At 43.1% G+C, this 27,909-nt stretch overlaps 1 protein-coding gene across 1 annotated transcript in view; it reads right to left on the bottom strand.

Annotated features, from left to right (window-relative positions):
* Positions 1 to 27,909, bottom strand: part of scfd2 (sec1 family domain containing 2) — a 101,272-nt gene that overhangs the window by 51,525 nt on the left and 21,838 nt on the right. The window contains exon 5 of the mRNA XM_069699263.1: positions 3,122 to 3,416. Within this exon, the coding sequence (XP_069555364.1) occupies positions 3,122 to 3,416 (295 nt within the window). The remainder of the gene's footprint in view (positions 1 to 3,121; positions 3,417 to 27,909) is intronic.

Here is a 27,909-nt window from a genome sequence, read left to right as displayed (position 1 = left end):
GACAACAATACGCAGACATACATGGTATAAAAATTCCTTTCACATGCTCAAACACACAGTGATAAGAAAACTGCAGCGTATACATGGATGCAAACTCAAACACTGGTCAACACTTTTTATCAGGACATTTTAAGGCGTCTCTATTGGCTTCCCTGCTGTGTGGTGTGAAGATGAAGTACAGTGATGAAAAGTGTTTTTTACCAGCCATATTCATTCATTTCCATCATTTTCCACAAACTTTTTAAAAACACTGTGATAAGCCACACCGTTGCACTGGTGCATATGTTCCCTTATTACCACAAATATGGGCAGATTATTTTAATAAAACTCCATACACACTGTCCTGCTGCTGTAAATACTCAGTAACATGCCAAATCTGCTCCTGAAAATATATCCAAACATTACACTATTTACTCCAGTTTGAGTAATTTTGCTAAAAACTACAGTGCAGAGGTGTTTCAGGAAATAATGGTATATGTTCATGACCCATTTTGAAACAAATGGGCTTGGGACCCAAAGGAACCAATGGGTGTGTGTCTCAGCGTCACAGACAAAGTGGAGAAGTCAAAAAGCATAAGTATTGTGTTAGCAATTTATCACGGAATAAAGGTGTAGTGCTGCCCGAGTACATCGGAAAGGTGCTCTACCACTTTTTTACCAAATGAGGATATAAAATGTTTGCAGGTCTTTTCATTTACTTCTAACCCTGTTAAAGTTGCTGCATTACACCGTTAATAAAAACGTAACACTTCCTGCAACAATCCTGTAAAAGCCCTCCAGCCATTCCGACAGAAACCCTTAATTTTTTTATACAAGGCTTTTATTCTGAAAAATTTGCAAGAAGTTTTGTCTAAAAAGGGATTTTGATGAGTAAAATTGCTATTTTCAATAACAATTGAAAATAGCAGAATTATATTGTTGATTTTATTAAATTAAAGCGATGGAAATTACATGATTGACTATTGTATGTAAACGTGCCACCGTAGGAACAGTGGTTACACAGCCTTAGAAACTAAGCCACCACTTAACAGTACGCATGCGTAGATGAATCAGTCTGACAATTAGTTCAATGATTTCTCTTTTGTGGAGTTGTTCATTCTCCAACTAAGGAGGCTAAATAAAACTTAGAGGAGCAACAGTTTTTTACGCAATTACACCAATACGCCTGCTTCCTTCACTTTGGACTCTCCAGCTGTGCGTTCCCTCAATGATCAGCTCTGTCAACAACGATTTCTATTGGTCCCTAAAATTTGCAGGTACAAATTCATTTAATTTAAAGCATATCCCTATAAATAAAGGGCAAATATCCATGTCATGGATTATCGAACAAAGCATTGCTTGCTGCCAACTAAACACTGCTTCTTTAACCTTTGAGACACACACAAATGTTCTGCAGTAATATAAAAACAGTGCGTTTATAGACATTTGATGCAACACAAAACAAAACTACAGTCCACCAGGATTGACGAGAAACAAATCCACAGTCTAGGGTAGTCTGTGGCACAGCATTTCCTGAAGATGCTCTTTAATGAAGTTCCCAGAAGGAGGTAGTTCTCCGGGTCGGGGTGTGTTACATTAGCCTGGCCTGCTTACTGTCCTAAACTCCTTGTTTCTTCTCCCTTTTTTTCTGGCATTCTTGCCTGCGTGTTATTTGTTCTTGTGTTTCTGCACCCTGTTTGTGCATGCACTGTGTGTATCTGTGTATCTGCAGTGCCTCAGTTAAGCCCGGGCTGCTTATACTGTAGCCAAGGGGAACAAAATGGAAGAATTTGTAAAAACATTGTTCTCATGGCGACGAGGTTTCATTCAACGTCTGGTTTCTATTTGAGTCCTTTAATTGGGGAGAATGTCACAATCAATGTTTTGCTCTGGATGCTGAGAGAGACGACCTCCCGCCTCATGTTACCCCAGGCGAGCACTTCATCGGCTGCCATAAAACCTTTCTCCTAGACACTCGTGCGTGCACGTGCACACGCTCGCATTCAAAAGTCGAGTGCACACGCTGCCAAAAGTTCTCTGGATGGACAAGACATGCGCAGTGCGCAATGTTTTTTCTGTCTAAAACACACCTGGCACACCATGACAGGCTAATTTCCAATGAAGTGTTTATAACAGAGAGTCAGGTTTTTAACATGAGCCACATCTCTCGGCCTGTGCCTGCCAAGAGGCCCCTCGATTCCAAACTGCACTTAGCCAACTAGAACAGGAAGAGAGATAGACAGAGTACAGGAGGAAAAGAGAGAGAGAGAGAGAATGTAAAAACAGGCAAGAGGAGCCCTCCATCTTTATTAGTGCTTTGCAAAGATTTACCAGCCCCTATACTTACTATATGACCCTACGTGTGATGAAAACCCAGTGTGCTATTTCAGGGTGTGTGCTAAGGTATGGAGCGGGCCAAGACTAAAAGTGGGACTATTTATGAACTATGTGGTAGGGGAGGAGACCGTGTGTGTTGAGGCTCAAGGTTAAAGACGCTATTACTCTGGGAGGTACAGCTGGCTGCGGTGTGGAGGTACACAGTTAATTCATCTTAAGCACTGGCCTTCATCTGCTCTACCACACAGTTACCAGCTCAGCTAAACCAGCAAAAGGTCTGGTGTTGCCCAGAGGAACCAAGGAAACCAGTACACACACACACACACACACACGCACACACGCACACACACACACACACACACACACACACACACACACACACACACACACACACACACACACACACACACACACACACACACACACACACACACTGGTGTCTATTAGCTCTTTGTGCATCACCACAAATAAAAAGGTATTCCAGCAGCTACACTGTGAATTTTACTGCTGGCAGAGGGACTGTAAGGGTTACAGTAAAAGGTAATATTTCTCTCACACCTATCCACTAGCACGAAGTTCAGACATTTCCACACTTGAGTATTTGTATAGCTGCTTGCCAATCTGACAAGAAAGTGTGACACAAGGAGTGTAAGAGAAGGATGAGGTGTGGAGGCTCTGATAAAACCCTTCCATTAACAGTACTGGAGGCAGAGAGAAGGGAAATAAACAATCAGCTACTCTCACTTTTATTATGGAAAGTCTGGCAAACTGAGCATGCTCCTTAAAGCAGCGACAAAGCTCTTACCGGTGAGTTTCTGAAGCAAGGGGCTGAGCTGTGTCTCTCGGATGATGACCAGGGTGAGCGCTCCTATCAGCTCCCGCTCCAGCTTCTCCAACTCCTCCTCCTCAGTATCCCGGTTGGTGGGCCGCGCCTCATCAGCCAGGGAGTATAGATACACCAGCAGGAGGATCAGCTCATCTGGCCCGCACTCATCCTCCCCGAGACTCGACCCCGAGGATGAGCTGTCCTCGCCTCCATGGGGCTTCATCAAGGGCAGCAGCTGCCTCAGCACAGCAGGGAAATCGCAGTCTCCGAGAGCCTGTGACGCATAGACGCAACACACAAATACATGAAAAACAAGTGGTTAGTCATTGTATCCTTAAAGTTGTATTATTTGTACTGATCATATCAAAAAATGACCAGGGGGCTTGACATGAATATTGATGATTAGACATTCGGAGAAAAAGAAAAATCTTTTATTGCTGAGTTGTCATGGCTGTATGTTAAATATGAAGCTACCACAAGTAGCAAGTTAGTTTATGTTGGCACGAAGATTGAGAATACATAATATGTCTAATCCGTAATGGTTTTACAGGGGGTCATGTATCCAAAGTAAGTTTCCACTGGTGACCCCACAGTGATGACAATACAACAGGAAAACACTGCACCCTGCCAAGTAGTCCATTTGTAAGAACAAACAAGATATCATTTCAATTAGGGAGCTTTAGAAGCTGCGAGAGGGAAGATTTAGTTACGATTGACCAAAACTGGGGTAGATGTTTCCCCGCTGTTTCCAGTCTTTATGCTAAGCTAATCCACTACAGCTTCATACTCAGCGTACCAACATGAGAGTGGTATCAATCTTCTCATCTAAGTCACAGCTACAAAGCCCAAAAGCTGTTTAGAAAAGAGAGCGTCACATGACCAAAAAGGGTAGCCGAGCTAGCATTACCACTAGCGAGCTAATATGGTAGCCAGATGCGTGAGCTGTCACTAAATGATCATGACCACACTGACAAGAGTCACCTTTTACTTTAAACCAATCCCCTTTTGTCCAAACAACTCAAACACCCACTGAGAAGTGGACCTCAGTGTAGGCAAAATGACATATTACATTAGGAAGCAAAAGTATTCACATCCGTTGATATCATTGAGTCAGTAATATACATTCTTATTGGTTGACGTATTTGTTTTGTAGGATTCAAAATACTGGAAGTGTTTAAATCATGAGTGAGTGACCTCATCGTTCCATTCGCTAATTTTACAGCTCTGTGAGGTCACGCTTAATTTTGTTTCATCCTTTTGTTGGATTTGCATGGATACTGAACCGTTTCCTCTCTCTCTCTCTCTCACACACACACACACACACACACACACACACACACACACACACACACACACACACACACACACACACACACACACACACACACACACACACACACACACACACACACACACACAATCGCAAAGATGGCATTTGGGGCAATGTTAAGGTGCAGTGACCTGTTTTTGTGAGCCTGTCTGAGCAGGTCTGAACAGTCAGCCCCTCACCATGGTTGGATGGTACTCCAGTCCAACATGCTGGAGATCACAGGACCGCTTACAGAACACTGGCCACTCTCACAACAAGGGTGAGCTCACAGGCCTAAAAAATAAGGGTGTGGAGCTAATCTGTCCGATGAACGGCATGAAATTCAGATGAAAAATATGGCTGAAAGGGGAAAACATGGAGGGAAAAGTGAAAAATAAAGCAAGGAAGAGAAGAAGCTGAGAAAGATGCTGCGATATTACAAGAGTAATTAGGCTTCAGATGATAGTAAGAAGGGAATGATTGTTGACAGAGGACGGTATGTTTGTTTCGGATGGAGCTACAAATGCCCTTGTGGATATATTTCATTTTAACGAGGGATTTCTTTGTGAAGAGCTTTGTGTTCCTCTCACCAAGACAAACAGGCTCTGAGAACGACGGGGAATGACGGGGGCTTTGGATGTTGTAGTGGGCCCAAAGGGGGGATCCTGTGTCTGACCCAGAAGAACTCTTCACTAAGCCAAAGATACAATACAGTCCAGAGATGGGGAGCCAAAGCCACAGAGCTGACTGACTGTCCCTCGAGTTGAAGAGCCGATGGTGAGGTCTTTTTTGGGAAAAATGACTCTCTCTGGAGTCATCACAATGCAAGGTCAACTTCAGTGATGTTTGTGACTTCCTGCCTTATAAATAAAAAGTTAACATCAATGAAAGTGGCAAGAGCAGACTCTGTTGAAGGTGACATTTGCATCACTCTCAACATCCAAGGTATCACAGCCAGTTTTGTTCACTCCAATGAGGCCCCCTTTCCTGCCTCAGACCCTAACCAACCGCTCGCACCCGGGGACCCTTCAAACACAATCTCACCGCACATTTTTCTTCTTAAACATTGGGAAATCAAATACTCCTCCAAGTTGCACTCATTTGAACTGCCAAACTATGTTTGGGATCATTGCCCTGCTTGTTTTGCTGGTGGATGACAACGAGGAGAGAAAGACAAAGACCATTATGGGATTCTTGTTGAAATGCAAACTGCGGAGCACTTTCTCTTTCATCTCTCACTTTAAAACTAGTATTGATTGCCTTCGCTTCTGTCTGCACATGTCCAGGAGGACGTTCATTTGATCCTCCAGTTTCTCATAGAAGCGTGCCACTGTCAGAAAACTACATTTTCATTTGGAGCAGAGCTGGCTTCAGAAGTTATTGTTGCCATGAAACCTTCGCATCAAGAGCTCTCGGTATGGGGCAACAGAGAGAAAGAGGAGATCTAGAGGGACTCTGGGCCCCACATCATCTGTCAAGAACTACTTCACTCAAACTCTGAATTTGTATTAACTCCTGGGTTTGAGCACACCGACGCTACATGTTCTCGTTGTTTTTCAGCATTGGCTCTTGCGGTCGAAATTTCTCCTTAACAAGAAAAGCTGCCATGTAATCATTTGTAATCATTACAACCACTCGAATATTTAGAAGTGGTTGGTCAAAATATCCCTTGAAGTATTATCACTACAATGAGAGATTGATGAAGCTATTAGCTATGTAAAATGATCTAGTCTTTTCTTCAAACCTTCAAAAAGTTGTGGTTTCTAATCTTTTTGGCTTATGGCCCCTTCAAATGAAGCAATGTCCACTTGTGATGGCTGATCACATGCTATGGCCACAGTGGCGACCTGAGTTGTGAGCATTTCAAGTAAAGAAGGTGTTTTTGTTTCTTAGGTTGATTCATTTAGAGGGACAAAAAGGTATAAGTGTCCCATATTTTACAAACCCAATGGTTCTGTCTTTGAATTTCGATCACTTCACGGCCTCTCAGATTTATCTAGCGACCCCTTGGGGGGCCATTGGCTGGGAAAGCTAGTTTTCTATTGGCAGGTTGCTGCAGGATAATTAGGTTGTTTTAATCTGTTATTTTTATTTTGTTTTAGTCATTTATTTTGATGTTTTCTAAGCCTAGAAAAACTGCAGAAAACTGCACAAGAGTTTTGCATGAAGCTGCACCTGAATTAGGAAAGTAATGTCATCGAAAGCATCCTGTGACAGATCTTTCCAACTACAAAGTGTGATCAAAAAGTTCAGAGACTGCACAACTAGAGCGCAGCACAGTGATGTGCACGAAGGAGGTGGAAGCATTCCAAGTCTGAAGTATTGCAAGTTAGGTCGCTTGATCAACGTCAGCGCCTGAGTTACAGGTGTTTTTGTGATCATTGGTATCTGTGCATTTGCAATTTCCCTGTGGATTCTCACAAAGTGCACATCAAATATTGTGCCAAACTCAAGAAATCAGCAAGAAAGCCCTTTGAAATGCTTCAAAAAGTTTATGGCAATGAAGCAATGAGCTGGTCGAGTTGTTTTGAGGAGCATTCGCATTTCAAGAGGGGCAGAACGTCGCTGTCCAAGATCGAAGAAGGTTTTTTTCAGGTCAGGAGGGTATTCTCTGACATTCATGGGGATGTGTACTGTGAAATTGTCCCCCGGGGTCAGATTGTCAACACCAAAGTCTGCTGAGATCTTCTGAAGCAACTGGTTTGTACACAATCATCTCTCTTCAGCCCACTACTAACCAGATTTGGCTTTTTTCTACATCTTTCTGTTCCCCAAAAATTTGACAGAAACTTTAATGTAAGCTCTCTGCTCAAGTTTCAGGTCCATGGAGAATTGCAAATGCCCATGTATCAGTAGTCACATAAACACATGTAACTCATTACTTATTGCAACATTACAGCGCTTCTCAATATATCTCCTCTGAGATCAGCTGTGTAGACTCAAGGACAAAAAATGTATTGAATAATTATTTTTATATAAATGCACCATAGCATGCCTTCTATAACCGTTTGTATAAACTGTGCACTGTGTGGTATGTGCATGCATGCACAGTAACTGGGTCCCTTCAAGAGATATATAAAAGCTGCTGTCAGCTGCATGCCATGGCGCCAGAGCAGGAAATGGAAGTCTTTGGTACAGAATTGAGCCTGAGCTGAGTGAAGCTGACTGGGAAGACTGACTAAAGCTCTTTCCAGCACTGAAGCTAAACTCAACAATGCCCGACTCACGGCGCTGGCACACAGACTCAATGGAAAGGTGGTGTTGGACTGTACACCTCTGTGAACAGGAGGGAGCATAATACAGCATGCTTTCCATGCAGCCATCAGAGGGTTTCACACAGATATTATGTGTTTTAGTTCACTGGATCCATTTGACTACTGGAGGAGCTTACTATGCAGATAAGATTATAAAATGCTCACTTTTGCAAGTGCTAAGTACTTCTTACTGCATTACAAGTTAATGCATCAACAATTTAATGCTGTGAAAGGGACCCTTCAAGAACATTTTATGCAAATATGAGTGTTCTTAAAGTAAACTTATCAAGCAAATCTAGTTAATGGGTACTTTTCTTCATCATGGCACTCATCTAACTTCATAAAAATGCAATTTATTCAGTAATCCTGTCAGAAATCCTCTCAATGTCAGAAAGACTTCTAGAGTCATGTGATGCCTGCTCTAAAAACAGTGCAGATTTAAGGGCAGTGCTCCCGGCCTGAACTGCAGCATTACTGCCGTAATAACAGGAAGCTGACATTATTATTATTACAGACAATTACTGAATCCACTGGCCCTGCTGCCATGCTCTAATGTGACCATTACACAAAATTATAAAATAACAATGGCATTACTCTGTCAAAACAAAGCTAATTTTAGCGCTTGCAATTACTCAGAAAAAGGCATTACTTTAAATAAGTTGAAAGTTTCTTATCATGACAGAATATTTCCTAAAAAATGCTGACTTTGGGTAAAAAATATACAACCCTTCTTTGTTCTCCAAACGGGCTCTGCAGATTGGCTGATGCTAAATTTGCCAGTGTGTTACTGTTAGAATAATGGAGTATCATTGGCTTTCTAGCAGAGATTTGCACCAATCATGAGCTTTCCCTTGCCTTATGTATCTGGTTTGAATCTGTCAGTCAGTGATTGACAGATTACTGTTTGGCCATTTCAACCATCCAGGGGTCCATAAAGGCTCAATTTCATCCAATCACGAAGCCGGGCCAAAACTCCGCCCTTGCCCGGCGCAGCCCGAACAGGAAACCAGCTCCAGATGCAACCCCTGGAGGAAGGTGAGTGTTTCAGATGCAGTGCAGTGCGCTAACCAGAACCAGGCCTCGCTTGCATTGCTCCCTGCTTGCACAATGAACCTTTTTCTGGGCCTGAGGGCAGAGAGGAGAGGGAGGAGGGGGGTGGGAGGTGTGGGTCCTTGTGGGAGCATGAATAAAGTTGGCTATAGGTCAGTTGTCCGAGTCAACCAAAGATGCTCTGGCAAGGAGTCACCTCAAAGGGATGTCAGACAGTTCATTATTACCATAGCAACCAGGAAAAAAGACAACTTGATTTGCATTCTTTGGGAAATGCACACATGTGCTTCATTTGCAAATATATAATCACATCCAATTTGCATTCACAAATAACAACATGCAAAGCTGGAAGGGATGCAAGCAAACTTCTGAAAACTTCATAAATCTTCCAGCTAGAAAACAGCATCTAAACTTTGACTCTAAATTACAGCAAGCTGACTATTGACTTGTAGTAGAACAACTGGAAGACAAACAAGTACATCTTCACCCTCAGACACTGGCAGGATCATGAACATGTAAACAACACCAAAACTCAGAGCAAACACACAAACGCTTTGGCAGACACTCTGTTAATTAGCGCTCCTTATCTCAGCCTGCCGGCACATGTACAGTCTCAGCAGGGTAAAATACTCTTAATAACGGGGCGGTGATGACAAAGACGAATATGAGAGTGGGTCACCGGAAAATTTCTGTTTATTAAAAGGCGGAAATTTGAGCAGGAATGGAAAAAATAAAGTTTACCTCTGGATCTCGTTTCACAGCCATTATTCTGTCTTGTGTGACAGGTGGGGACATTGTGTCAAGTTTTTAAAAAGGACAGCGGAAACACGACTTTAAACACAAAGAGGAGCAAGCGTGCACAGGATCATACGCAGGCGTAAAATCAGCAGTTAATCAAAGCACTCAACCGTTTACAAAACTAGTTTGAATTTTATCCCGTTAATGAACAATAAATGAAGAGAGAATTCAAGCTTTTGGCTTTTGTGTGCTCATATGAAAGAGATTTTTATCTGAATTTATTTATCTTTGTTCAGTTTTCTGCTATTAAACTGTTTATACAATAGAATCAGATTCACATTTAAAAATGTTGCCACGTTCTTTCGGTAGTTTTTGACAATTGTGAATTTTCTGAGGCTCAGAAAGGAGATTAAACATTTGAAATGTACAAACTATAACATCTGTGATTATCTGCCCTCTTATGTGGTCGGCTATTGCTGTTCAATAGGTTACTGTTAGTGCAAGCTAAACAGTTTTTATTCCTGCGGCTTTTCATTCAACTAAATTCAAGTGGCAAAATAAGCAGCTTTTAATGCTAAGGAGTCCCAGAAAAAAACACTGTGTCTGTCACAGAGTTTATTGATAACTAAATACTTAATACAAAAATTAATTTCACCTGAATTAAACCTTTAACTAACATTAGAACAGGAGAGCTGGATGCGACAGGCTGTACACCTCTGACTCCTTTGTAAGGTGTGTTGTGTAGAAATCTATGCTATCAGATCATCTTTTCAATTGTTTTTGACTGACAGTAGCTCAAACAGTGTTGTTTTATGACATCACATGTAACCCTAACCTCTATGCTGTCCTTTTCTCTCTGCTCTCCTCTCACCCCAATCGGTTGAGGCAGTTCTTCCTTCCCTCTGTTGGAGGTTTTTTCCCTTAAAGAGGAGTTTTTCACTCCTAGCTTGTGTGGGAATTGTTGAATTGTTGGGTCTCTCTGTAAGGACTTTGATGTGTTAAGTGCCATGAAATAAGCTGTGTTGTGATTTGGCACTATATAAATAAAATGTAATTGAATGTATAATTACCACGAGTAACTGCGGGCGTTACCAAATACACTAAGACTGAAATGTCACTACTCTTCTCTCCAGATTTATCATCATTTGGTCGACCAAAACAAAACACTGCTCCAATGCAGAGGGAAAACAGACAAGCATTTTCTTTACAACAAATCTATTAGTGCCCAGTAAATTATGGAATCTGCCATTTGACCACTGCTCTGCGGCTTGTCCATCACTCGGTCACGTCGTGCTCTCAGAGAAAACACAGACTGAGAATGGCTGAGTCAGAACAACAAAAACTAAATCCAGGACAAAGAAGGAAGGTATGACTCTTTGAGTGGAAGACGTATGGTGGCCCTGAAAGTTTAGTGCACTGCTACTTGAGAAAACAGCATACAGATAAAACAAATCAAGAAAATGTCTTCAACTGTTTGACATTGCAGGTACCGAGCTGCAAATTCAGACAAGAGTAACAAATAGAGAAACACTGCCAGTAGCACGGAGATGTTTACAGAGGGGCACAAAACAGTGATGGATGCAGCTGGGACAAGCTTGTTTTGCCATGGTGATTAATGATGCTACTGAAGTCGACTATTCGTCAGTGGTGTTGGAAACATGTAATTGTTGCTTGTTTAACATTCTATTAACATGATTCATACATCATTACAAATATCTGCCATTATGTTGAAATGAAACCTAGATTCATAAATTATTTGATTATTCACAGGCACGTGAATGTGTATTTGCTTGTGTTTTCTCAAGTTGCAGTGCCTTAACTTCTCAGGGCAACACAGTAAAGATGGAATGATCGACAACATAGTGGATGGAAAAGCTCCGACGGGTAAGGTGACCCCTGGTCAGTCTCCATCAGCCTGATGCCTGTTGTGCTTGTGGGAGACATAAATCTTTTGTTTTAAAGGACGCCTGAATTACCACACAGTGTGTGTCGCTGGAGGAGGGATGGACGGGCAGCTGTCTGGATCGGGACATGCAAAAGGTCTCAGTAGCATTTACATCAGTCCTGCTTCCTTTTACCTTTTATCCCTTTAATCCAGTGCCCACATGCTCTTTTATCTGCACTTTTTCTGATTCGCTCTGTGTGTCAAAGGTTGGTTTGGCACACAGCTCGAGGGCTATAACCTAGAAGAGACATGGGACCCAATCACAGAAACAAACAGCCAGTTCCCTCACTCCGCCCTGTCACCGCCAGTCTGCCACATGTTGGTCACTGCGGCTGGACACTGTCTGCCCAGCACACGACACCCTGCCCGCTTATCTCACCGAGGACCAGAGCTGTAGGTCGCTGATGCGTGGAAAACTCAGCGAGATAGAAATCATATTCTTTTCTGTGAAAATGTGTATTAAGGTAGTACACTCCAACTGTTTGGAAACATAAGGGAATTAATGAGAACTTTTCTTTTGGCTGCATAGGCTGCAACAGATTATGGTGTAATTCACCAGATGAGAGTTGCTTTGCAGCCACAAACCCCTGGGCCATGTAAAACCTCCCGCACTTTTCTCACACTGTGAGAAACTGAATCACTTGCGTGCGCATGATTGAGGCACACACACACACACACACACACACACACACACACACACACACACACACACACACACACACACACACACACACACACACACACACACACACACACACACACACACATATCCCCTCTAATACTGCCAAGGATAGTACATTACATCCACTACTAATTGACTCAGGAGGCTCCAGCAGGGAGAAAACATCCTGAGGTAAACACACGGTTTCTCGACAAAGCAGAATGAAACGACCACAGTTTATCCAACGGGATTCAAAGCAAAACAACCAGCGTCGACATTTTGCAGTACCTCTGATTCACTTTTCGATGCAACCATTCAGAAATGGACATTAAAAATGAGGTCGCTTTACTTTTCTTGTTTTGTTTTGATTGGAGGAACATGTATGAACAGTCCCTCTGATTCCAGTGTCCAGTGGAGGGTACAGAGTTAGGGGGGGAATGGGACCCATTAAACCAGCAAAAAGGGGAGGCTATTTCAAAATAAGAGTTCAGCTTCACTGCTGTCGGGTAAGGCAAGGCTGCAGGCAGATTTGTAAATCCATTTTGTAAATTTAGTGAGATCCTATTACGTTTTTCAAGCTTGATTTATATGAACGAAAATACATGTTTAAGTTCATTTGAGCCTGTTTGCCTAAGAGAGGGAAACACTTTTTGCATCTGAGAAATGTTGCTCTTTTATTCAGCTTCATTGCTTGTGGAGACTTTCAAACATTAGGGGGCACTGTTGCACCACACCAAATCCTGGAAGGCTTTGAGTCCAGCCTGCACTGCCTCTTTACCCCCAAAACTCCATCCTGGACAAGGTTTCAATGGACAGGAAATGGGCTGTAGTTGAGATGTTGGATATTTGTAAACTATTAGTTGCATGCTAGGTGGATCACAGCTGTGTGATTGTGAATTCTGCACGGCTGACCTCGGCTCACTCGTTATTTTAACCGGCACTGTCATCACAGGGCCGCTGCAGAGCTCCGTCATGGGTGAGTTTGAATAAAACATGGTACTCATCATGAATAAACTGAGAGCCGTGTCACTGACTAGTGTGCTCTGATGTGAGTCATTCCTCTGAGATACAGCTGGAGAGCTCTTGGCCTCTTAAAGGAGGAGGGTGTGTGTGTGTGTGTGTGTGTGTGTGTGTGTGTGTGTGTGTGTGTGTGTGTGTGTGTGTGTGTCTGTTGAGGGGATATTTTCCTGCACCACATATGGCAAGAGGCAGGGCTTCTCTTCTGACCTCACATTAACACAGAGGTCACAGAAGTATTTACATGGACTACTTTTAAATAAAAAAAAGAGGTAACGTACACATCTGGTTTGAAACATTGGCTTCTAAGGGAGGGCTGAGTGTTGTGTGTGTTTGTGTGTAAATAAGATTTAACATGATGATCTGGACTGTCCCGCCAACCTGCGCATATCTCTATGATAGACCCTGACAAACACGCCTACACACGGCTGCTCTTCACTAAACATTTAGAGAACACTCATTAGGGATGGGGGAAATGGAAAAATCTCCCTCCATTCCCCTAAGAATGATACACACACCTGGGTTGAGATGCACTGGAACATTTTAACATTAATAAACAAAACAAAAAATCCTAAAAGACAAACAATTAGAAACAGAAAATACAGAAGAGAAGAAGTTCGGGATGATGGAAAGAGAGTGAAGTCAGACCTCCACTGAGGTTAAGTTATGGATGAAGTAACGGTGGTGTGAGCCAGTGATCACATGATGCTCCCCGATGACCACATCTGTGTGGTGCCTCAGACCAATTCTGTATTTATCAGTCAATTATGATCAGCAAGATTATTTTACTGTCTGAGCCGAGCCAATTTAAGAGGTCTCAATTAGAACCTGACTGGAGTTTTGATCCGCCAATACCAGTATAAGGGAGTACAAAAATTCCGATAACGATACTGTATATCGGCTGATAGTCTTCATGTATTTTCTGGTTATACAGTACACACTCCCTCAACTGTGGTTAGCAAACACTTTTGATACTTGTGACAAAATTATGTAATGGAAGTAGAATATTCTACAGTTTATTAGTGACATTAGTGCACTGAGAAAGTAAATTTCACTGGGAAATGAATAGTCATTCAATAACTATTGAAAAAAACAGAGAACAATTTGTGATTTGCCCCAAACATCTATTTTTTTTTTTTTTTCACTTAAAAACCCATAGTTCACACACAAAGGAGAAACAAAACAGAGTTTGGTAATGAAAGCCACAGTGTGGGCTAGTGTTGGCATGAAGAAAACTTTCAAAATAAAAGTTTAGAGGAGATGAAAATGTTTATTTCAAACTTTTCAAGTTTTCATTAATCAAACTCGAGACCTGAACTGCTTTAAAAACTGTACCCACATCCTGGCTGCACAGTTGATGGTTTTATGTGAACACAGAGACTCGTCCCTCTGTGGCCCGTGTATCAGAGCATTGAGCCGTGAAGAGAACGCTCTTTCTGTGAGGAATCGAAGACTTGAGACCGGGTGGCATTCTGCACACACAACAGTCCTCTGTCGCACATCCAAACTAGCATGTCACTGCTAACACAGGTTGTATGGAAGTGCGCTGTGCACTACAAACTCAGTCTGACTAAAACACACACACACACACACACACACACACACACACACACACACACACACACACACACACACACACACACACACACACACACACACACACACACACACACACACACACACACCAAAACATGGGCAACAGAAGCTGTGTGTGTGACGCCTGTGTTTACTGAAATGTCACGGGGAGGGCTGCGCACAACATGCAGGCTAGAATGAAAGAGAGCACAGACGCACTGCGATCCGTCCGCAGACTGCATGTCTGCACACTAACGCCCATCACCCTGCATGAATTCCATCTGTTATAACACTTTGAGTATCAGAGGGCTTTACAAGGATCTCTTTTTGGCGATACATTTCAGCACTGACCCACATTTCATGAAGAGGGGCAAATAGCGATAACCGCAAACAAGGACGTGGCTGAAGGGGAGATAGTAGTGACAGAGTGATGAGTGCATGGCTGATTTCTCTTTATATATAAATATATATAAACAATATATATATATATATATATATATATATATATTTTTGTGTGTGTGTGTGTGTGTGTGTGTGTGTGTGTGTGTGTGTGTGTGTGTGTGTGTGTGTGTGTGTGTGTGTGTGTGTGTGTGTGTGTGTGTGTGTGAGAAAACAAAACAGTCCTGATTTTCTGACTATGGTTCAACACACCGGCTGAAATAGAACAATACAAACAACATCACCCAGGGTTGCTACTGCACAAACATTCCCAGAGCCTTAAACCCACAGCTCAGCTAAAAACACTACCAGGAGGGGCATCGAGACAAGCTTCAACCATTAATACAAGCTAACACCCCCTTTTTTTTTGTCTTTGTCTTGGACATAACACATCATTCTCTCCATTATTGTCTCCCTTTTCCCAGATTTCTTAACCTATTCCCCAGGGCATCCCCCTCTCCTCCTCTCGCTGCTTAACTTCTGCTCTCGCCAAATCACACACTCTCTTAAACTCCTCTGACGTGATAAAAAATTCCCCAAGACTGTTAAAAAAAAATGTTTTTAAATCTTTGGCGAAGTCACAACTGCCAGAACTGACAAGTACAATAACAAATTAAATCACAGCTCCAGAGTCTCGTGGGCAGTCCGGTATCACGCCAAAATGTGTAACACACCCATCGGTCCACTACAGGATTTCATGTCAGTCTCACATTTTGCCTCATTTAGGTGTGAAAAGTGCACGCACATATGACCAGGGTTGAAGACGGAGGTCATGTGACGAAGATTGATAAAGTTAGAGTAATGATGCGATCAAAGGTGGTTGGATGAATCATACTCAGGACTTTCATACAGAAGACCCGTGTTTGAAATTTTTAAAGTAATGTATTTATCTTGCGTAAGTAACTTACGAGATGTATGTTATGCTACAAACGTAAAATTACTTATTTTAACCCAAATCCTTATCTTTTCCTGAACCTATCCATGTGTTTTTTTGGCAGCCAAACACAGGCCACGTTACTTTTCACGCCTCTGCGAGGCAAAACGTGACATTGACACGGTCAATGTCAGTCGTGGACTGATGGGCGTATTAGACACCTTAGCGGGATAAGGGGTTGGACTGGGGACTGAAATGGTGTTGAACTGGTGTCATGAGTCATTGACTGATTGCTTGACTGAACTCAGGCTACAGTAAACTCCCTTTCTTACCTTACTCCTCCCTGCGGTTTTATGGATCACCATCACTTCCCAGAATTCTTGGGTCAGAAACGCTGCTCTCCTCACACATCAAGCATTGTCTTCAACAACTGAAGGCAGCAGCTTAAAGATGTTCTTTGCACTCCCTGACTACTTGTGTGTATAATTTCTCTACGAGTGTGCATAACGTGAAGAGGTGAAAGCCTCCAAGTTCTCGCTGGGTGCTGTATTTTCAGTCAGCAGGGGGTTTGGAAATGTTGGCAGCTGTTTCCAATGTGATTATCTCGCTGTCACCTTTGGGGTCCATAACACAGCTGGGTCTTGTATTTTAAACAACACGGTACCACTGACTATCTCTGACCTTTATTGGGAGTTAAGGATGACAATGAGCCACAGAGGGTACGACAATGTTTGAAGAGAAGCACGCAGTTGATGTCTGGCAGTAAATCCTCAGACGCACCCCCACCCCCATCCCAGCCATATCTTTGTACACTGTGGAAATGTTTCTCTTCCTCATCCTCTCCCATCATGTCTGTCCTTCCTGACCATATGGTAAACACATCACTAATGCATTGTCTGTCTGTTTGTCTATCCTGGGATGCAGCACAGGGCCTCGCTGTTAAACAAGAACTAAACACATCGAGCTGGCAAAGAGGCATCGCTTCTCCAAACTCCACTAAGACTGTGAGAAATATAATGTCACTGTGTGCTTCATGGTCAAGTGCTAGAGTACCCCAAGTATACCAGCTAGCTAATATTAACCATTTATTTGTATTGTTAAAACAGAATTTTCCCACAGCTACTGTATTTACTCGTCTGTCTCTCACTGTTTGTACAATTCTGACATACTCGTACTTAAATATTTCAATTTCAGGACACTTTACAGTTCTACAAATCAAAATGGAGAACTTTCTTTCTCTACCAGATGTATTTCACAAACATATGGGTTACTATACCCAACAGTACAATTTGAATTGCTTTTATTGATTGTCAGAGAATTAGTCAGCGACTGTTTTCATAACTAAATTATGGCTTTGATCATGTTTCATAACAAAAATGCCAAAGATGATTCATGGTTTCAACCTATTTAAGGTGATCATTTGCTGCTTTTACTTGTCTTAAATTGCAGAAAACTAAAATAATTCTGAGGTTTGAATTGTTGGTTGGACAAAAGGCATTTTAAAGAGCTGTGTGAACTGTGCAATTGTGAAGCACATCCTCATTTTTATTTTTCATACTTTAAACAGTTTCCTGGGAGTACTTAAGTTTCTTCTTACGAAAAAAAGATTGCTGTATTTTCAGTGTGGTATCAATAGTTTACTTCCTCCACCAGTGGCTGACAGAGAGGAGGCCTTTTGACAGGGAAGACATTATTTTAAAAAGCAGGCAGTAAAGGTTTTATACACAAGACAAAACTTGTTAAATGTTTTTTTTTTTTTAAGCCATATCGGACTTTAATGGTTGTTTAAAGGTGTCAGTTTAATGTAATCATTTTTAATAGTTAATGTCAAATTATTCAAACATAAGGATTTATTGATGTTTATAAAAGTCAAGTGAAAATGATATGAGCACACAGAATCTGAACTGAACACGCTGTATATAATATTCTGTCCACCTCCACTGACATTAATGGGAGTGGAAAAACTGTGAACAACTTCCACTGTAATTTAATAGAGTGGCCTGCAGTATAGCCTCCAAAGTGACCAAAGAGCTGAGTCAGCGCCTCTCTGACACAGTCCCAACACAAATGGAATATGATAAGCTTTATATATGTAAGATGTACTGCAGAGCTTCTGTACTGGACAACAATAGATTTACATAGGTGTATCTAACTGGCATCACGGTGTGGTTTAAGAAATGTAGGTTTTCTATAATCAGCCAGGACAAAGTGTTTTTTATTTCATAACATATTAGGACATATTTCAGGAAACGCTTCTAGCTAAAGTTTTGTCTTTTCAAAGAAGAAACATTAGAGTGTGGGCAGAGTCAGCCAACTGCAGACTGCAGTCATGCAAACTTGCAAAAATAAAAATTGGATTCTGCAGTTTAACCTGTGTTATGCTTTCGACAGGATGTGGAGAAGTGGTTGGTGCTGTGTGAACGAGGACGTCTGAACGAGGACGTCTGAACTTGTGATCCTTGAAACCACGAGCAGTACATGTTTAATGTGTATTAATTTTCTTTACTGGTCATTGCCTAATAACCACAACAATCAACTGACAATTAGGTGAAAAGCTTTAATGTAAACATGACCACCCAAACAGTACGCACATTCATCAAGTCGCATGTGGGGTAAATTATTAAACTTCTCGAACACACAATACGCAGCATGTAAAAGGCCGTAAATGTTGTCGCCCCTGGAGCAGACATCTCTGCGCTGTGATGTTTAGACACACGCCGCTCAGAACACAAGAGACATCACATGAAAGAGACGGCTCTACGTATCTTGAATAACTCAGAACAAAAACAGTGGGGCGGAGAAGATGGAGACTTCAGGGGCAGGAGACTGGGAGAAGGGGGGAACATGGCAGGCGTATGAGCAACCAGACTCCTCCTCCTCAAGCCCACCCCCCCATCTCCCCTCCCCCCCATTCCCCCACCCGCTCATAATTAGCGGTTGAGCGTCACTGCTCGTTTTGGGTTACTTTTATTCCTTTTCCCATTTCCATGAAAACAGCAGTGGGACAAAAAACAGGGCCCACATGTGTCTCGGAGTACATCGAGCTCACAATGGGACAATAGTAGAAGAGAAGTGGGGCATGTGAGTTCACTCGGATGAAAGCTGGAGCGGGAAAAACACAGGAATTAGTGAGGTTTTCTCTTGCATGTTTTCAAATCAAGTTTTCCAATTGGATAAAATGGAGTTTGGAGGGGCTGGAACAGCTTAGCGTTGGCTTGGACTGATATACACCACGACAGGCAGTGGAAACTTTTCAACAGGACTCTTTAGGCCTATCGAAATCCTTGTCCAATAGCGCTCATGTTCTAGCTATTTCAGCACATTTGACATATGTCATGTGCAGCTCATTGAAATCTTTCTTTTGACTTGTATCTAGCAAACATGTGGGTCTCTGCCTCCATTTGTCATAATTGTAGTAAACATATCCAGAGTTTTGGAAAATCTTCTGACGCATTTCTACCAAAATCCATCTACAAATATTTTGTCAGTGCGTACATGTTCACGCTGGCCGATCTGCTTTCAGTCTCCTGCAGGATGTTTCAGCATGTGGCTACAGTCCTTCTCACTGCTGCATCAGATACTCCCCTTCTGCTCCAGATAAAAACTACACAGATATAATGAGACACATTTGTACAAATCAACACAAGACTGCTCGCATTAATAATGAACGATGAAAGGGTTCGTGGAGGAGAAATACAGGCATTTAGATGAGGAAAATCTACAAGAAAAAAAAAAGAGAAAATCAAAACCAAGGGAGCAAATACTAATAACAAGGACTGATGGGAGGAGAGAAGGATATTTAACTACCCCCCCAGACCCCAGCAGAGAGCCTGGGGGCATCTTCCCTATTCACTACACCCTGATGTCAATCATGTTACCCTAAAGAATCCCTCCACAGATGAGTTTCATTTCTGGCTCATACAAGATGATTCCAAGAACAACACAAGGAAATCCTTGCCAAACACAAAAAGCAGAAGAGAAGCTGTGTAGCATGCTTTTTTTTTTTTCATCCCCACCGGCTGCTAACAAATGCAAATACCAGCTCGAGTTGAAAGCTGAGCTCCAAACCAGATACAGCTAATGTTGTCACAACCCATAAACATTAAAACATTTAGAGTTAGAGCCGACTGGGCTCAGTACGCTCCGGTTCCTCCAATCAAACAATGCTGAGATGGTGCTGGACTCGTCTTTAGATCGCTCTGCCATGAACTTTTCAAACATTTAAATCAAATAAAGCCTTTTCTTCAGAGTCAGAGGTCGCTGTAACACCACGCAGGTCACAGGATAGATTTGAGTGCTTACTGCTTACATGACATCCATTTGACACACTAGTTTCCAAACACTGTCAGAGGTGGCACCCTCACCTAGCTGGTAATGAAGACAAGACTGATCCTGTAACATATGAAATGGATGGAGTGCTCAAGCTGATTATACACCCCAGTCTTCTGGATCCAGCCTGTTAGGCTATGTGGTTACACATGGAGCATTGCCCCAGGGAAGTATGGGTAATTAATGACAGAGCAAAGGTGGCAAGAGTCTGTCTCTGATTGACCTAGTTTGACCCTCACCGCTTGGTTACCATGGTGATTGGTCAGTTCCCCCCACCCCCACCCCCCACCCCCTCGGGGGGGCCGAGTGAATCCGCGGAGCGACACGGTAGACTGCAGGGTGGGCATGAGTGAACATAGGGGGTGGGGGGTTAGAGAGGAGGAGAATGGAGTTTCAGATGGGTACAATTACACACCATAGCAAAGAGAGGTCCTTGTCCCACCTTTGTTTCATGACCTGAGGGGGGGTCACTCGCTTCCATTACCATTCATCTCTGTTTACAGGATTCATGCCCATCCGTGGCAGTAGGGGGCACTACCAATCTACTGTGTCCCCCAAATGTGTCGGTCAGTGGGAGACTGGCCATTAGCTCACAAGGGCTGAGCATTCATGATGGGTCAACCAAGAAGACACAAACTGGACTGTCATGTGTCCATCTGGATGGCTAAAAACAAGCTGATACTGCAACGACTAGCTGTAGGGTTTCTTATCCGTTTCTGGTCAGTGAAACACTCTGAATCTTCACAATGAAATCTTCAGACAGTCAAAAATCTTTCATCTAAGTCAAACGGTATCCAAAGAGGGTCCTGGAATGTTCCTCTGTGTCTCGTCTGAAATGGAGACAAAGACGCATGTCCTGTGGGCTGTGACCTTCCCTGGCCTGTGCTCAGCAGGTAGCGACAAATGACCTGATAGTTAATCTGTCCTGAGGTGGGGCTTTTCTATGGGGAACAGAGGGCCTGTTTGTGACAACAGGAAGCTCAGACAATGTTACCAGGAATAAGCACATTAAAGGCTGCACATGCATGAACGGTTGCATGCACACATGGCTACGCATGCACACATGGCTACGCATGCACACACACACCTATACTTGCAAGCACATCTGGATATAGTTTCAGATGCAGCAACATCATGGAAAATAAACAGTAAGCAGTGACATGTAAAAGTGAAGGGAAGGGCAGTGTGCCAGTGAGAGGGGTACAAAGGTATGAAGTGATTCAGCCCTGTCTGGGACACTGGGTCATTGTTGGGTCTCTTGCAAATTCTCGCCATCTTCCTTTATGGTCAGCTTTTTCTACGGCCGTCCTTGCTAACAATCCAAAGGGTGAATGCTGGGCATTGTGGGATTTTCCCAAGTCTGTGGTGTCTTGTTGGAGCGTGCTCAAATAAAGTCTGACGCCAGGAGACCAAGTCAGCAGACCACACTGACCTGATTCACCGGGACTCTTCAAGAACCCCCTTCTGATCGTGTTCCCTAGACCACCACCTCACCCAAACACTGTGTGGTGACAATGCAGCATCAGAGATCTGAAAAAGTTTACTGTGTGGACGATGTCCAAGGAAGATCATTCTGCAAAGTTTGGTCTGAGCAAGTGTGAGAAAACCAGGGTCCCTCTGGCCGAGGCTATGAAAAATAATCAGTGTGAATCCTGCAGAAGCCTCAAAACACACACACACACACACACACACACACACACACACACACACACACACACACACACACACACACACACACACACACACACACACACACACACACACACACACACACACACACACACACGAAGAAAAAAAAAGTCAAGGCCACATGAAAAATCCTCCTGACATGAAGGGTTCGGACTCAGCAGTTTACTAGCCGCAGTAAACAATAGAGAAAAATATCCGCACATGCACATACGCTGCAAAAGCGACTCTGACTCTGTAGAGAGAAATGCCTTGCAAAAGAGAAAATGTTTAGTGTATTAAACCCTTTATGAGTGCATCTTATTCCCTCACTTTTAACAGCCACAGAGCTGTAGCTCTATAATTCTACAGCTATTAACACCAAAGCAATTCCTATTTGGTTTCAGTTCAGTGGGCTGAGATATAGATTTAGGAGAAAGATGCTTAGTAGAACACTTAAAATGCAGCACATGCAAATTACTATTGAGCTGAGACATGAAGCCAAGTGAGGTTTAATATGAGCGAACTTGATTGAGCCTTCTTGTGTTCCTGGGTTTTTCCAGGGGAGACGGATTGAACACAATCGCAATCCGCAGGATGGCGAGGCGATTAAGGATAAGTAATGCAGAGAGCAGAGTGAGCCAAGCACCTATCTGTCAGAGAGTAGAGAGGTAATGATAACAGGAAGTGAGATGAGTTGGTGTTGCCCTCTGGCCTACCAACCATCACCTCTGTTAAAAAGGTCCCCCCTCTATAAACAGGCCTCTCTGCCTATTAAACAGATAGTACATTAGGCCTGAGCTGTGCAGAACAATGTAAACACAGCCGTCTACGCTGAGACGGAGCGGGGGAAGGAGCTGAGATGGGGGGCTATTCCTGCGTCTTCCTGGGAGTGAACTCCATCACTGCTCTCTTCTGTCCCACTGTAATCCTCTCCAACTAAACACAGGAAGAAAGAGATAGGTAAATAATAACTCACTCTTTTCATAAACTTTATTTTGCAGCTCGCATTTCCGTCTACTTTGAGCTCTTGCTATGCTTGAAAATACAGTGGTGAGGACTTCAGCGGAGCACATGAGGTCATTTTGACCACGTGAGTCTAGCTATGTTTATATATATATGTATTTAAAAAGGAAGTGCATGATGAAGTCTAGTCTAGAAAAAAGAGACCGCTGCTTTGTTAAGAGTTGATCCTGAACCTCCAGTGGCTCGTTCTGTGTTGCTCCGGTGTTCACGATATCACAGAGGGGGTAAGCAGTGGCTGGATGAGGGAGAATGTGCTGCAGAAACTGGATGGATGGGGAGCTGGTCAGTCCAGGTCAGTCCAGATATGAGGCTGTTAAACAGCGGGGAACTGGAGGAGGTCACTGCTGCACATCTCAGGGCAGCGCCCCGGAGTCATTCACACCCCATTGTTACAAGCTCCGGCAAAAACACAGCGAGCGACGGGGACATGGCGGAGATGGAGTATGAGGGGGAATGTCTGGGATGTAGGGACAGGCTCCATACCCCGGGGAAAGGCCAATTACAGGCTTAAAGCCCCCTGTCTGTCTGTGGCATGCGACTTAGATAAGATGAAAGTTGCTCAGGAACAATATCAACATTTTTCCCACTGTCGCCATAAGAAATTTATACAGTCCAGATGTTACACACATCACTGCAGCAGTTTGTGGGGATTGGCGTGCTTTCTTACAGCTTTACATAACAGGAGATGACATGGGTTTTGTTGTCAAGCTACTAACATACTGCAGATCTGCAGTTTTGAGCCTCTGCAGGTCAGTGTACGTCCACGAGGGATCAACGGATGGAGGTGAAGGGTCATGGGTCTATAGGCCAGGACACACGGACACTGTCCTGGGGGTTGTTAATGGACTGTGAGGGTCACCAGGCTCCAACCTGGCTGTAAAATAATGTAAAGCACAGACATGAACAAAAAAAGAACAAAATAACAGCCTTAAAAAGAAGAAAAAACTTACTCAAACCCAAAAAGCATAAATTATTATTCCAAAACAGACTAAAGGGACCTCAAGACAGCCCCCATCTGAAAAGATCTGAGGATAAGACCTGATTCAAAATGCAGTCAGCTCAAAATGATGCAAAACACAGAGGAGGCACCAATTACTGAGCAGCTGCAATCAAAGAGCAGCATTACATGTAATTTTTCCTGAACTAAACAGCTCACACTCTACGTCTTGGGTTTAAAAAAGCTTTTTTTTCTGTGATGATTATGACATAAGGCATGAAAGTCAAGTCAGTTTTATTTATATAGCATATTGAACACAATGTAAGGCAACCAAAATTCTGCAAAACATCGGAGCAGAATTAAAAGAAAGTAGGCCACTAACAAATCTGGCAATAAAAATATTAAAGATAACTATTAAGGAAAAAAACAATATTAAGCCAAAACAATACCCAAAGGCATACTATACATGAGTTGCTATCAAAACTACACAAATAAAAAATTGGGTCTAATATGGATGAAAGCTGATCCACTGTGACCCACTCCGGCATTACACTTACTGACACACAGATCTGAATCCCATAGGAATACAGTGGGATCTGATCCAACAGGATTAGTGAGGTACGGATTAGTTTGCTTTCATTTAGTTCCTCACCTCCACTTACTAGGAAGCCACGGATTTGGACTTAAGTTCATATTCTAGTCCACTCTGACAGATGCTGATGTTTTCAGAATGACTCCAATTTGGATTTTTCTCTGGTATCAAGCGAAGTTAAGTAATGAGGGCAATTTTTGTTGTTGGTGCTATGGAGTTTGACTACTGTAAATTAATGTCAGGGGCATTGGGGTTTGGATTAATAGCTCCATTATAACTCATACGTACACTGTTTGAGACTAAGAGAGCAGAGACAGAGATAAGAAGCAGGCAGACAGTTGGAGTGACCCATGGGAGATGGGGACACACAGCGCAGTGCAGCTTTCTGTCTGAGCAGCGCTGTGACCAGTAATAACTCTGAGCTTGAATGTTTGCAGAGGCATGCCCTGATAATCCCAACGGAGTAAAGCAACAGGCCGGGGTGAGAGAGGTTAGCTCTTCTCTACTGCGCTGCTGTCATCACCGCCATGCTCAGTGATGTGACAGACTAATCAACGGTCGGCTGCACGGCACACTCTGAGACAATTCTGGCTTTAAAAAGTCTGTCAGTCCAAAAAGCAAGTAAAAAAAAAAGTAGCAGCAGCACGTCCCAAGTGTGTTCTCTCTGGGAGGGATGTACAGTGCTGTACATGTTTGGTTTGGTGAGGCAGAGGCCCTGGCTGGGCCGTTGATGGGGAGGTAGTGTAGCGCGCCTGTGATGTTCTGGGAAGTGGTGAAAGAGTGAGTCTGTTGCCTTGGCTGCACCACCCCTGTCCAGCACACACACTCTGTAACCGCGGGCTGGAGCCCGACCAAGCCTGCTCAATCTGACCCATTCACACTGAACCCCAGCTACATGCCAGACAGCCAGGGCCCAGGGCAGCCCGGAGGGGGGCAGGTATGGGTGCAGGCAGGGTGGCAGTGCCAGCCAAGATGATATCTGGCCATCTCACATAAATATAAGTCCTATATTGAGGAGGTAATAAATCCAGTGGCAGCGTGAGCACTAAGTATCACACTAACCGCATTCATACCACTATCCAATTAACATGTCAGCCTCCATAACCATATCTGTGCTCTTTTTTTATTCACCTCCCTGAATTAAGACCCTCACACGCATATTGTCTGTCAAGATAAGGCTGCTGTTTGAAATGTGAAAAAAGCTGATCACATGTTTAGATACACACCTTAACCGAAATCACCACAATTAACTCTGCACTGCATCGTTAGTCCTGGGTGTGTCATCGTGTGGGAGACACTGAAATTATATAAAACTACACTTTTGGCCTGAAAAGCGATTTTCTCTCCAGACCGCTGTGCCCATAACAAAGAGAGAGTGACTGTGAGTTAGAGAACAACTTTCTAACCTTGTCTGGGATTTTATTTGGTTGTTATTTAATGAACGGTTCATGGTGGTAAATGTTTCCTGGTTGTTTTCAATGTTTGTCATTTGTATTACACTACATATAATATATGTATAATATTCCTTTATGTACAGAGAAATCTATCCATCATCCATCCATCCGCCCATCAAACCATTTGTTTGTCCATCCAATCATCGATCCAACCATCGGTTGTCCTTCCAACCACCCATCAGTCCAACCATCCATCCATCCTTTCATCCATCCGTCTATTCATCCGTCCAGCAATTCAAACATTTGTCTGTCCATCCATCCATCCATGCAACTGTCCATCTGTCCATCTTTTCATCCATCCATCCATCTATCCATCTGTACTTCCATCCATCCACCTTCCAATCTTCAACTGAAAAAAAATAAATGGTTGGAGCAGCTTTATGGATGTTGTGTGCGCACCACATCAGATGTTCTGTAAGCTACCAGCCTTACTGTTTTGTTTTTTACTGTGTTCATTTCCTTATAGTTTTTTATTGGTTACAGCATATTCAACATCAAATTTGACCAAAACAACATGCAGTAGCTCAGGAATCATTGTCTTGGTCACAAGGTAGGTACCACAGTATTATATAGAGACAAAGTGTGTGAGTAACGTTTGGGAAAGGCGTGAACTAAGTTCGGCCCTGAACTCGATGGCCTCAGCATGGGTGCTGCCTGCGCCGAGGCCTCAGTGCACCATAGAGACGAGTTGGCCTGAATGAACTCACACTGTCCACCAGCAGTGGAGCGTCCAGCTCTGGCCAGTCATACCCGCAGCAGCCCTCACACACTCAGGCAGAGCAAACACATCCCGACCACCACACAGCTGAAAGGCATTTCATCCCGCCATTTTGTAGTGTAATTAACTTCTCTGTCCATGTCGAGCCAAAGCAAAAACCTCACATGGAAATTAAATAAACAGAGGGAGGGGGGCACAGAGGACACACAACTCATTTCCCTTAGTTCCTTAATAAAACTCGGGGCTCGTTTTGATTGCAAACATCAACTCTCACATCGCGCTCAAGGCCTGATTGTGACGTTTGATTCCTGAAGAATGTCGTTTTGAACTCCGGCCAAGTGTTATGTATACTACACTGATGCAAAATACAGCTGTCATTAACAGTCACCATCAGTTTAAAGAGACGCAGCCCGACTTGAGGACGCAGTCACGTCTCTCAAGTTCTGAGACTAAAACGTGCTGTGAGAAAGTTGCTCTGCTTCATCCAGGTACAGCAGACAGGCACGGGGAGGTAAATGAATCCTGGAACTACAAGCCTTAAAGTCGTCTTCCTTTATTTAATAAACGAGTGATGGCCCCAGCTGAGGACCAAGGTTTATGAGGTTGTTTTCAAATTCCAATTTGGCATGAGGCAAGGCTGAGAGCTTGTTTTATTTTTTTTTTCTGTGATTTAGTTTAATAAGTTCTTAAATACTCTGCTGTCCTACTGCTTGCTTTACAGCTCCGGCAATATAGAGAGACTCAACGAAAAGAGCAAGGTAAGAGGGGCAGGAAATAGCTTTAGTATTAGTTAGCTCATGGTTTGACGCCATTCATCTAACTGTGTGTGTTACAAAGAACAGAATACAAGCTGATTACTGCTGAAGAGGTAAAGCAGGAGGTGAAGGAGTGATGACTGAGTGAGCTCTGGCTTTTGATTTATTCTCATTACTCCCCCTCCCCCTCCATCTCTCCATCAGACCTGCTCTCTGACCTTTCAGAACTCAAACACACGTGTACATCCGCCTCTCCCCGCCCCGTAAATCAGACTTCCAATGGCTCCAAACAACATGATGGAAATCTGGCATTTTTGCTGTGTTTACTCGATCCCAAAGTTTTCCCTACAAACACGACCGAGCTCGTCTATGAAGGGAAGGAATCTGCATATTTTTCCTGTCGCTGTCAGTTTAACACAACATTTTGGCC

Source organism: Brachyistius frenatus, unplaced genomic scaffold (assembly GCF_029030835.1).
Source record: "Brachyistius frenatus isolate BFR_SWC_R1_liver_20210118 unplaced genomic scaffold, ASM2903083v1 Contig_29, whole genome shotgun sequence".
NCBI classification, from domain to species: Eukaryota; Metazoa; Chordata; class Actinopteri; family Embiotocidae; genus Brachyistius; species Brachyistius frenatus.
Note: the sequence above shows the minus strand (reverse complement) of the source record. Positions and strands in the feature narration are given on the sequence as shown.